This window comes from Prenolepis imparis, unplaced genomic scaffold (genome assembly GCF_030444845.1).
Source record: "Prenolepis imparis isolate NDT839.2.m4 unplaced genomic scaffold, iyPreImpa1.0 SCAF_14, whole genome shotgun sequence".
Lineage (NCBI taxonomy): Eukaryota > Metazoa > Arthropoda > Insecta > Hymenoptera > Formicidae > Prenolepis > Prenolepis imparis.
Window position 1 is genome coordinate 9,151,126 of NW_028141172.1, and position 13,484 is coordinate 9,164,609.

The window sequence follows — 13,484 nt, forward strand, 5'->3', positions numbered from 1 at the left end:
ATCGTATCGATTCTCTTATCCAGGGAAGAAATATCATAAATGGAGATATAAAATATTACTTAACGAATTACATGATTCATCCTATGAAATTGAGCGTAGTCAGAAAAGATATGGAATTTATTTTGATTCACATGTCTTATTCTCATTATCTCTTTTTCCAAATTCCAACGGCCTGCCAATCTCATGCACCAAGTGTATCGACAATTCCTGACGAACCAAAGCGTAGAGAATGTGAGCAAATATAATCTTTAGACCATTTATAAATGGAAAGAGAATTGATCATCGAGCCTGTGTCCAAAATCGATGGCGGAAAGAAAATTAGTGGCTAACAATTGTTCGCAATGCTCATGATGATATCGTTGTTGTTATGGTTTTCTTGGAAAAAGAATTATAAGCTTTGCTTGACCTTGACGTTTTTATTAACAATCGTTTGAGAACAATTGTTAGTAATTATATTTCTATTTCGTATCGATCTTGGATACAGGCTAATTCCATGAAAAATACATACAATTTCTCTTTCATTGATATATGTCATAAAATATCATCTTGTAATTTCATCTGTTTTTATAATATATATATGTATATGTAAAGCTTTTTATAATTGCATTTTTTGAATTAATTGTATCATATTTAACGATACTAATTGAAAGCTGTTTAACAAAACATATTTTGTAAACATATTTTATATTCTAAAGCACTCAACGCTTTAACCCTTCTGCCAAGGAACGGAAATCCAAATATCCAAAGCAACTTTAAATGTTAAACATGTCGAACTTTTTCTTATACCAAGCAAAATACAATTAGCTTTGTATTTAAAAATAACTCTCTAAAATATAACGAAAAAGAATATTCAGCAGCTGCTAAAGAAATGTCACGGAACAAAAAACAGGAAATTGGTACCTGGATGTTAATAAAAAATAATAAATAATAAATACGCATTGACAGAAGGTTTAAATTTTAGAATAATAAAAATTGTTGTTAAATGTTTTTGAAATTGTTGAAAAACAAGATTCCGATTTTTACTAATTTGCCACTCATTTTACTTTCAATTTTCCAACATTTGTTGAAAATATGATTACACAAATAATTTTCAATTTCTTAAAATGTCAAGTATTGTAGGAATTTTCAACAATGCACAATATTTTATATGCAATCAAACGAATATATTTCCGAATTCATAGATTTATCAATCTTGATCACTTTTTTTCTATATAATATTCTCAACTTCTTTTTTTTTTTTTTTTTAGCCTATTGTAAGGAATTAAGTATGCACGTGAGCGAGTTTCCCTACCAGAATGGTAACAAGTCATTGTTTATCTTGTTACCTGCTTCAATAGACTCACAATCAGGTGACTGCAGGATCAAGAAAGATGCTACCGACACTGACATTTCCAATATGGTCCAACGATTGTCGACCAAGGATGGTATGTGCCCAGTAAGCAAAATATCATTTCATCAATGTTACTAAAATGATATTTAACAACATGTAACGTTTCAGAATATGTAGTTCGTAACGTTGTATACAACGTCATCGTAAACAAACTTTGACGCACATCTAAAGGTTTTAAAAACGTTGAAATGAGAGTTGTATAACATTGCAAATGATGTTGTATTAATATTTTTCTTACGTTAAAACAATATTTATTCTAACATCTATTTAAAATTGTTAGAAATATTTTATTTCTATTACAAGTATATATTTTTCAACATTTTTTCAATATATTTTTAATGTTACTAAAATATTTAAATGTATATGACATTATATATATATATATATATATGTGTGTGTGTGTGTGTGTGTGTGTGTACATACACATACATACATACAGGGTATTCCGAAATTCGCGAATCAAAATACTATAGTAAATAAGAAAGTTATCGAAAAATAAAGTAAAATAGTTACTCGTACATTTTTATTTAAAAAAATAGTTTTTGAAATATAAATCTCAAAAATCATTTCTTGAAATAAAAATCTACAAATAAAACTATTTTACTTTGTTTTTCGATAACTTTTTTGTTTATATAGTATTTTGATTTGCAAATTTTGGAACACTCTGTATGTATTTAGGTATGGATATGTGAAATAAAAGAAAAATATAGAAGATACAGAACATATATTTTATTTTTATAAAGGCATTGAATCAAATACAATAAAATATAAAAATTGAAATATCAAGTTTACATCAAATAAAATTTAAAAATATAAAACATTAAAATAAAATTTATTCTTTTATACTTTAAAAAGTGCTAACTTTTAATTCCCACATTTTCTCCCTAAAAAATAAAAATAGTATATTACACTTACAAGATTTTAAAATCTACAGTAATAATTAATAATAAAGTTATCGAGACAAATAATCAAATAACATACCTACTTGCACTCTATGTTGTCTTATTTCTCTTAAACTCTTTGTTTTCTTTGTTTACGAACGGTGGCAAATCTAAACCATTCCATTATTGAGAATTCGAAATCCCTTTCCGTAACCCGAGGAAATGCTGTTCTAAAAGCTTCTAGAATAAGAAAAATGTAAATCATAAAATGTAATTTTGTTTTAATTGCATCATAATACAAAATAGCCTTTATTTTATTTATGTAACTTTTCTCTTGCTATTCCAATTGATATATTTCATTTTAAGATTTAGAATAATTATACATGTCAATTAATGTGTGTATATGTTGCGCGTGTACATACATGTATGTACATATATACAAAAGTACTTACTTTTGATACCTATTATAATATATGTATCCTTAATTTTAAAGTTATTTTTTTGCCCTGTCCATGAGCATATTGAAGCTAAATTATCAGTAAAGATTGCACTTAAGGTTCTTCGAAGAAAATCTTTCTCATTTTTTCCTCCAATTAGTAACACTTTATTAACCTATAAAAAAATTTGTTATACTATTGATATAATTATTAAAATTATTAATATAATTTTTGAAAATAATAAAAGAAATCTTTATAAAATCTAATGGAATATCGATTTATTTGTCTAAGATATTTCTTTTATCAGGAAAAGAAAAAAAAATATATGTATATATATATAAATATAGTCTGTAGATATGAGCAACATCTGTACATATGTCATTGCATATTTTGACAGTTGTGTGTATCAAGGGGTTAATTAATACTGTATTAGTAAAAAAAAAAGAGAAAAAGAACTTAATAGCGTGCGTCTGTGTGATGTCTAGCTTTACTTACTACTTGCGTTAAAACTTCGTCATCATCTTTCAGTATATCCTCTAACTCAAGGAAATTTTCAATCGAATTTAATGGAAGGTATTTTGCAATTTTATTATCTTTTATTATCATGTCTTCCTTATTGCGATATTGCTCATTATTAATTTTAGCCAGGATCATATTTACAGTTTCCTGAATCTGCGAAAGTGATTCCTCCTGTTTGTTTTTCATACTTTCTAGTTCAAATTGAATATCTTTCATTATTTCTTTAAATTCATTTATGAAATCATCATTTATTGTCCCTTGTGCAATAATTACTGGCGCATTGTTGATATCATCCGTTAATATGTCATTTTCTGCAAGATTTAATAAAATTAATAAATTTTACTTTTTTTATTAAAATAATTTTTGCATTACCATCGCTTTCTTCTGCATTATCTAATTCTGAATTTTGGTGATTCTGTTCCAATGATTCTAAAAATAGAATACAATTATTTTGTAAAATGAAATATATTCAAACATATTTTACCGGTAAACAATTTTTCATATAAAAGCATGTATAAATAGAGCGTTTATAAATTCACATGGTTTAAATCTATAGAATTATATAATATTGTAAAGAATTATATGGAATAATAAAATTATACAATATAAAAATATGTATGAACATATTTGATATATTCTATGTATTTAATATACATGCTTGTTATGAAAAAAATTTTATCGAATTTGAAAATTTTGTTAGAAAATAAATCAAAGTTAATATTAGATTCTGTTTGTTAGTATATATATATATATATATATATATATATATAATTTTATTATATATAACAAATACTTAGAATTAAAAACTTATATTTTTCTTATTAATTATTTTTAACATTAAGTGTAAGATTATTTATTATTAATACATATTCTTAATTAATATTTATTTCAATGAAATAAGTAAAATTTTAAAAATAAACTTACATTTAGCAAACCAATACAAACACAAATAAATAATCAAAGATACAAGTAATCAAAATACTTGAACAGAATGTACATATATACAATATAATCATATATATACCTATATACATATAATAACACATAAATATATTATATAATCTATATCTAAATCTTATGATATACTTGCGACCAAATAAAAAAATTTACCTGCGGTACTAGTACTTGTGTCACCTGATTTCTTGTATGAGGAGACCATTCTTGGAGGGCCAACATAATCAACATAATCCTGCTTATGTTTGTTATATTTAACTTTTCTTTTTCCTGATCGTTCATTTTCAGATTCTGACGAAGCAACAGCGGTTTTTTCAGCCTCTAAAACTAACTCATAAGTAACTAAAAATAAGAAGTAATCATTACATCAATTAAATATAATATACAATTTTCTATTCATACAAATTAGAAAGGAAATTTATATAAACATTTAAGTACTATAAAAATGTAGAACAAATGAATTTTAATATTCTTTGAATGTACTTGTTTATGTTTAAATTTGATTCATCCATATTTCTTATAAATGTTACAAAAAGTCAAATTTATATTCTAACAAAAGATGTTTGAATAAATTTTTCTAAATTTTCGTTAGCAATAGTACTTATTATATGTTAATCAATCTAACTGTACTTACTATGCTTACTAATAACATTGCATTTATATTTCATCCAATTATCTTCCACTGGTATTCCTCTAACTATTGCAGTTCTTATATTTTTCATTCCGTGAGGCCAATAACAATAGTTTGGTTCTTCTAGCCAGAATATAGGAACTACTGAGAATTCCATATGCTCAAATTGTACCAGTGCATACTAAAATAACAAAAATATTGCTTTTGATTTTTAAATACAAGAAATAAAGAATTTTCCGAATAAGAAAAGATATAAACAATGTGTAGAAAATAACTGCTAAAGAGAAAAAAGTTGATAAATAATGTTTTATATATATTAAGTAATATAAAATGATATTAAAGCACAAAATAGCAGTAAAGCACGAAAAAAGTAGTAAATAATGTAAAAACTGTTCATAAGAACTTAATTATAAAATTAGCTCAATAAATTTAAAATTAAAAGTTGTAATAAAAATTGTAAAATGCGATTGGAATATCCCCTCCCCCCCACAAACACAGACAAAATTTTAAGATGGTATGAAGTAACATAACATGTCTCACCTTAAAAATTAATTTGTATGCAATATGGATAAAAAATAGTCTTCTATTTTAAAAGTTTTCGTGATATTTCCTCAATAGAAATAATATTTTCTTCATCAGTTACGTGAGCAAGACTACACCAAAATATGGTACTATCCATGGGATTTTCAAAATACGGTATTAACTCTAATTTTACATATTTAATACGAAATTCGTTATGAAATCGAAAAATATTAATTACTTTTGCGGCTTCATTGCTTTTTAAAAGGAAATTGCAATTGGATTCTTTAGTCTCAATTTTGAAATTTTTATAATAAATTGCTGAAAAACACTCTACATATGTATTATTTATGAAGGCAAAACCATTTTCTTTAACATGAAATTTTTCATCTATTTTATGTGAAGCGTATTTATTACACTCATTAACTCTCTTTATAAATTGTGCCAATGGATTATTCGACGTTTTCAACATCATTTTAATTTTATGCATGTAGTTTTCGAATGGAAAACAGCTGAATTTATCCAATGAACCAAAATTTTTCACGTCTAATGTTAAATGTATAATATTATGAACATTGTGATTGATGTACTCATTTCCATATAAATCGCCGAACTCACTTGCAAAGTATATTAATAGGTCATTAGCATAATCAATATATTTTTCTATTAAATCGTCACATATCAAAATCCGAATCGCACAATGTAAAGAAAGAAAATGGAGGAAATACTGCTCCTTTAAAAATGGCTTCATAAGCCATGGACCATAATAAAGTAAAAAGGTTCTCAGTTCAACCGCTTTCCATTTGTCGTATTCTGTTATTGATCTTGGTTTTCTTGAAAACTCATAGGGAGTTGATTTGTATACTAATTTCAATTTTTCGTTAATAATATCAATATCCTCTTTTAATAGACGAACTTGTTGATTTCCTTTAATCCAAAATGCTATTAAACGTTTCATAATTCCCAGTAACACTAAATGCATGTAATCCAAAGGGACAGATTTAACAAGATCAATTTTCAAATCACATAAAAGAGATGTTTCTTTGTGATAATCCTCATCAATTTGAGAATAAAATTCCTCATTCGTTCTCAATTTTGAATTTAATTCTGGAAAGGTCATTCTTCTATTTTGAAATAAACCTTCAGCCCAACATTTTGTACAGCTTTGATATGAATTGAAATTCTTTATACACAGTATAAAGGATTTTGCAGGAGCATCACACAGAATTTTACTAATTATCACTTTTACAATTCTGCCATTGAAATTTAAACCTTCATTTTGTAAAATTTTTATTTCTTCAATAAATGTTGAGAGAAACATGTTAGAATTACTAGGTTTACTTTCTCCGTGATATATACCTACTGGAAACGGTTCTATTTTTCCTAGTTTTTACAGCATTTTTTCGAATATTGTTACGCACGAGTCTTTTCAAATATTTCTCATTATGATATTTTTTATAAAACTAAAAATAATAATAATAATTTAAAAATATGAATAGTAATTAGTCGGTATAAATATAAATAGTAATTATTTTTTATTTTATAAATAGTAATTATTCGGTAAAAAAATAAATAGTAATTACTTTTAAAAAAATTACAACAATTATACATAAGAATATTTTTCAAATAATATTATCTCATTCATAATTCTTTTGTAGACTTGATACACATTGCAATAATAGTTCAATTGACATCTCATTTATCAAAATATAAATAATAAAAAATATCGAAGAATATATACATTTTTGTTAATTTTGGAACTCTTACCTTATGCGTTAAATTTTGTTTGCTTTCCATAATTAATATTTAGGGGTAGAATATAATTTTAAAAAAATTAGTTTTTTGAACTTCTTGATAATTCTGTTTTGAGAGCTAGATTCTTTAGATATAAAAGCCACAAATATTTTATATATATTAGTACATTATTTAGAAAAAATAATGGTATACTTTTTACTTATTTCTGAAAAATAAAAAGTAATAAAAATAGATAAAAAGATCAAATTATAATAATTATATTAAATAATATTATGTACATTTTATCAACTTAGACAAAACTCTTGAGAAGTTTAATTTTGTATATTTATACATTATGTATGTACATATATACATATGTACACATAAAAGAATGTGCATACAAAAACTCATTAAAAATTTGAATATCATACAGAAAAAATATCAAAAATGAAAATAACAATAAAATATAATGTATAGAGTAGCCCATTTTAAATAAAAGCCAATTCAAATAACGCGAATATCTTCACGACTATTCGTGAAATCAAAATAAAATATTATACAGTTGAAAATTCTTCCGACAAAAGGGGACATAATCTGATATGGCAATATTTTCTTGTACGTGGAAAATCAGACTAGACACGAAAATCAATTTTTTTTCATGAAACCATGCTTTCAAATCGTTTTCTGTTCTTTATTTTCTATAAAAAAGCATTGAGATATTAATAAAGCTTATACTATAAAAGATATTTAATATTTTATTGACAAAAAATATGGAATATTCTGTTTTGTTGGAACCCTCTATCACTTCTATCTTTCAATACTGTAATTAGTTTCAAATATATTGTGTGGATCATATATATAAAATAGAGGCTATTATGTATAAAGGGATATTTTGACAAAAAATAATAAATATTGAAATATACTGTGGTTATATATCGCATGAAGTTATATATCGTATTAATGGAGATAAATTAATGGAGATAATTAAGACTACTTGAAATTTAAAGCATTTTTTATGCATATCTATTTAACAGTAAAATAAATTTAGTTAGAAATCAGTAGCATGCGTACATCTGCCTATAGTTAAATCTTCTTATATAATAAAAATCAAACAATGAAATAATTCAATTATATACTAATAATGGACTTTTAAAATGTGCAAAAAAATCTTTGTGCTCTCCTCTTATTCAGTCAAAAAAAAATTTTTTTAAAAAGATTAAATAGACAGTAAACAAATTCATCCCATAATTAGAAAGCTTTCATGTTATTTTTTTTTAATTATTAAACTTACCTCTCTTATAATTTTTGTTCCACGTGTTAATATATATTTCACCAATCCTTATTTTTCAAGTTGTGAAATTTTTTGTGGCAATACTGTAACACATGCAAATGTATTAGGATAAAAAATATCAATATTTTGCATATATCAAATGTTAACTTGTGATAAACTAATTATAAGCCAAATTTAGTTGGAATATTTGAAATGGCTTTCAGGTTAAATCACATAAGATTGAAATAAACAAAGATTCAGTTTGTTAAATCCGTTCGTTAAGTCATATAAACCTGTAAACACACGCGTTTTAGAATGCCACATCTTAGAATTTATTAATGTTTTGCGTGCAACTTAGCAAACTAACCTATTTCATCAAGCACGACAATGATTGAATAATATAAGTCAAGTATACGTAAAAAATATCAAAAATTTACGTTACAATATTTTTTCCAACTTTATTTGATTATTTATGTACTATTATATAAATATTATTACTTAGAAAAGGAAGGATTACCTTGGATTAAGTTAACGTCGATTCGTGTCGGCATCGGCACAGCACACGCAAGCACACACGTGATTGAGCAAGATTTAAGGTGCCCTCACATGTGAGCTTTAAGCTTCGAACAAGACACCGCAGGTATTTAGTACGAGGCGATCGAGTGTTTTAATTCATGGATTGCGGTCAATCGCATTATGTATAAGTGCAGCTTTTATACAGCAAAATTGCATTTGTGTATAATGCAATTATAAATAAATCGCAACGAATGTAAAATTATTCATCTATATGTAGTAATTAATTTATTACTGAAGTTAATGTTGCAATATTCACTGTTAGTATTGAAAATCTAAACTTTATTTTGGAGTTATTTATCTGCTTTTTGATTACTATTACAAATAAATCAATCATGATTATATAGAAATAAAATCGTTCATTTATAAGCAACAAAGTATTATTATTTAATATTACTGTAATATTGCATAACATATATTTTAAAGTAATACAGAAAACATTATAACAACACAAAACTCTTATTATTTTAACATTACATAAAAGATAAAATAAAATATTCTGCAAATATTGTAGATATGTTGAATTTATCTCAATAAATGTATAACAGCATCATTTATAAAATATTTGGAATAATATTATTATAACATTTTTTAAACATTCAGAAATATCATTTCATTAAATAATATTTTGAAAACATTTATAAAATATTATATAAAAACGTTAATAAAATTCATATAAAATCAATATTTCAAAATGTTAATCTAATGTTCCTTGCTTACTGGGTGCAAATTGCGCCATCTGTTACATCATACTGATGCGACATCGCAAGAAGATACAAACTTCTCGAAGAGGCCGATTTTTCGAGTGGAGAAAAATTTGAAAATCCGTGAGCTGCTGCAAGATCTAGGTCTCGAGGAATTAATATCATACGGCGCGATTCACAAAATAGAAGTTCCTGACTACATATCTTTCCAGCACCTCGGTAATGCCGTGCATCGAACTTATGTCAATGTCACGCAAAAAGTCACCATGGCGAGTGCAATCACCATGTTTTACGCCGGACAAGAGTCCTCTCCAAACCTCAAGCTAGTCGACGTGAATTGCAATTATCCTTTCGTCTGGCTGATTTATGACATACGACGTCAAAAAATCCTCTTCGTTGGCGCTTTTAATAAATTCGCCAACCCTCTTTCCGGTTCAAAGTAGACGCAATCGGATACAGATTTAGTTCAAAGATACACGAGTCGGTTATACACTTTGAAACGATTGATATAACGGATCTGTAGTTATTGAAAAATGACATGTAATTATCGAAGTTTTCTTTCTTTTTTAAGCGATTCAACGTTTGACGATTTGAGTTGATAGGCATCATATTTCGTGCGCGATATACTCTATGAGCAAGTTCTCTTAAATTTCGGAGGCCAACGATTTAATCTTTTGGTTATTTTTTAATGTTTGTTCGTATTAAATTTATAAATTTTTTAAATTTCGAAAAAAAGCTCGTATTCTTTAAAAATATAATTAGTTACTTAATTCTCATTCATTTATTATAGCATTTGAATTTCATCGTTTTATAATTTCCTGCCTTTATTTTATTAAGTAGAAAAACATAAAACGTAATTTACATTATTAAGCGATATTATTGTCTGACGATATATGTCAATTTTATATTTGGATAAAGCAGCGAATTCATTATATGCATATAAAATTTTTAAATATATTAATTGTTCGAAGGCATTATAATTGGAAAAGAATTATCTTCTTAAAAATGTTTGTAATTATGCAATGTATTAAAATTTCTTTAAATTTAGTTATATTATTGTAGCAAATAGCATACTTAATTTTTTTGATAAAATATTATATATCTAAATCCTTTCTTTATAGACCAACATTAACAGAATCGATGAATTTTTGATTATTTTACTTGTCATACGCTATGTATATAAATAGGTGTCTATATATCTTTATATATTTATAATTGTATCACGATGTATGAGATAACGAATACTTATATAATTATAAATGAATTTTGAATTTTTGAACATCACAATAATATCAAATGTTTTGATGTTTTTTAAATATATATTTGTGTGCGTGTGTGTGTGTGTGTGTATTTGTATGTATAACTGCATGTTATAATTCTGATAAAAGAGTTATTTTCAGTCTACAAAGAATCAAGCGAGGGAAAGATTTAAAAATCATACAAAAGAATTTTAGACGAAGGTATACCAAAAAGACAAATTAAATTCACATTCGGCTCAACTACCAGCGCAAAATTTACATTACATAGGAACGTTAATTAACAATACGCGAGTGAGATTACAATTGCAAATAATATAGCTATTAAAGCTGCTACTAAATTGAAAAAACTTGCAAATTTCACGTAAACCACACGTTTGGCCTTGCTTTTGCTATTTTATAAATAAAATGGTATTAAATCAAGCTCGAGAGACAAGACGAATTAGTAAATGCAAAGCGATTATTGTATAAAATTATGTAATTTCTCATTGTCAGTCTATTTATTGAATAAATAATGATAAAATATATCTAGTTACGCAAATATTTTTTTTGTGTTATTATTTTATATATTGTTGTTAAGTGAGTTTATATTTCTATGTAATTTAATGGCCATCGCATGGCAAGTCTTGCAAGATTGGATTGAAATACTTTAGACTCGCGTACATTTTGTCGAAAGCTTGTAAGCTTTTCTATATTTTAGTGAATTTTCTCGCCTTTAACATATACATAATAAATTCAATTTTTAAGTATTACTTCCTCAGCTTTCACGGGAAATAGTGTACATACATCAAGAAACGTTAGAATTAGATAGTCATCGCAGAATATAATTTCTTTATTGTTAAAGATTAAATATTACTTTTAAGTTTTATCAATAATAATATAATACATTGATATCGAAATTTTGCATTAATTCTATTTTTCTAAATATAAGTAAAATATCGTTTTTGAATTCGTATATTAAATGATGTTTATACGTAGTCATGTTATTAAACATTGGTAACAATACATCAGTTATTTTCTTTTGGTTCGATTGTTTTTATATGTATGTTATTGATTTTACCGTATTTTGGTTTTAAAATTAAATATGAAATGTAATACCTATATAAAATTTAACTTTACAAATCTATATATACAGGGTGTCCGGTAATAGTCGCATCAACCGTCGTGTGCAGGTAGAGCTAGTTAAACCGAGTAGAAAAGTCCTCTACCATTTTGCGATATTCTCAATAATAAGAGAGAAATAAATTAAAGAAAATCAGCCAATTCGCGCGATGATAAGCGTGCGGCGAGAAGAGACAGCCCACTCGGGGGTCCAGAGTTAGCGCTACTCGTATAGAGTTACTGTCTTTTGTAAAGCGCTCCACCCCGCTTCATCGCGCGCTTAGCAACCGTGTAACATTATACTGTTTCTTTTCGCCGCATGCTTAGTAACGACATAAAACTGGGCTGTCTCTTCTCGCCGTCGTCACGCGAATTGGCCGATCTTTATTAATTAATATCTCTCTTATTATTGAGAATATCGCAAAATGGTAGAGGACTTTTCTACTCGGTTTAACTAGCTCTACCTGCACACGACGGTTGATGCGACTATTACCGGACACCCTGTATAAGTGCCGTCCGTCTGTCTGTCTGTCTGTATGTACGCGAACTCCTTCCACATTTGTGGACCGATTTTTGTGAAACAAGTACCAAAATGTTGCAAATTTTTCGGGGGTGGCTGCTGTGGGGTTTATTTTAATTTTTAAAAAAATTTTTTTTTTCTCAAAAAGGAGGGTATGTTTTCCTGAAAATAATTTTTTTACAGATTTTTACGCCATTTACGCCAATGTGTTTAGGGTGTTCCAAAACATTGTATGTGGGTGGTTGCGTGGGTTTTGCCCACCCACGCAACCAAATAACCAACCAACGCACTTATAGATTTGTTCACCGATTTTCAATAAATTCGTAAAAAAATTCAGCAAATTTTTCGGTGATGGCTACTATATATGTGATTTTTTTAACCCACCCTCGCAACCACCCACGCACCCACCTACGCACTCATACATTTGTTAACCGATTTTCAATAAATTGGTTCCAAAATTTCGTTAATTATTCGGGGATGGCTACTATATGTGATTTTTTTGGTTTTACACCTTCACCCACGCACCCACCCAAGCAATCACATATTTATTAACCGATGTTTTCGAAATTGGTAGTAAAATTTTCGATATTTTTAAGGGATGACCATTATGGTTATTTTAAAGTTTTGCCCACCAACGCAACCACCCACGCACCAACCTACGCAATCATATATTTTTTTATCTATTTGCATGAAATTGTTAACAAAATTTATCAAATTTTTCGGGGATGGCTATTATTTTTGATTTTTTTTAACAAACCCTCGCAACCACCCACGCACCCACCCACGTACTAATACATTTGTTCACTGATTTTCACGAAATTGGTGAACGATTCGAAATTGGTATTAAAATTTTCAAATTTTTAATTTTTTAAGTTTTGCAAACACACGCAACCACCCACACACCCACCCACGCACTCATAAATTTGTTAACCGATTTTCACGAAATTGGTACCAAAATTTCGAAAATTATTCGGGGATGAATATTATATGTGATT

The 13,484-nt window shown here is 26.9% G+C and overlaps 1 protein-coding gene across 4 annotated transcripts; it reads right to left on the minus strand.

The window, feature by feature from the left end:
• Positions 1-2,135: 2,135 nt before the first annotated feature.
• On the minus strand, positions 2,136-8,416 carry LOC145945677 (uncharacterized). Of its 4 annotated transcripts, none has more exons than XM_083054777.1 (8): positions 8,357-8,416; positions 4,816-4,993; positions 4,338-4,523; positions 3,600-3,656; positions 3,204-3,538; positions 2,724-2,883; positions 2,372-2,511; positions 2,136-2,274 (listed from the first exon to the last, which is right to left on the minus strand). In XM_083054777.1, the coding sequence occupies exons 2-7, from the start codon at positions 4,967-4,969 to the stop codon at positions 2,402-2,404; spliced, it is 1,002 nt and encodes a 333-aa protein (XP_082910903.1). In that variant the 5' UTR covers positions 4,970-4,993; positions 8,357-8,416; the 3' UTR covers positions 2,136-2,274; positions 2,372-2,401. The 4 variants fall into 4 exon arrangements, with proteins under 4 accessions (XP_082910903.1, XP_082910901.1, XP_082910904.1 ...); XM_083054775.1 differs by lacking the exon at positions 8,357-8,416 and adding an exon at positions 7,099-7,289; XM_083054778.1 differs by lacking the exon at positions 8,357-8,416 and adding an exon at positions 5,353-5,592.
• Between the last annotated feature and the right edge of the window lie 5,068 nt (positions 8,417-13,484).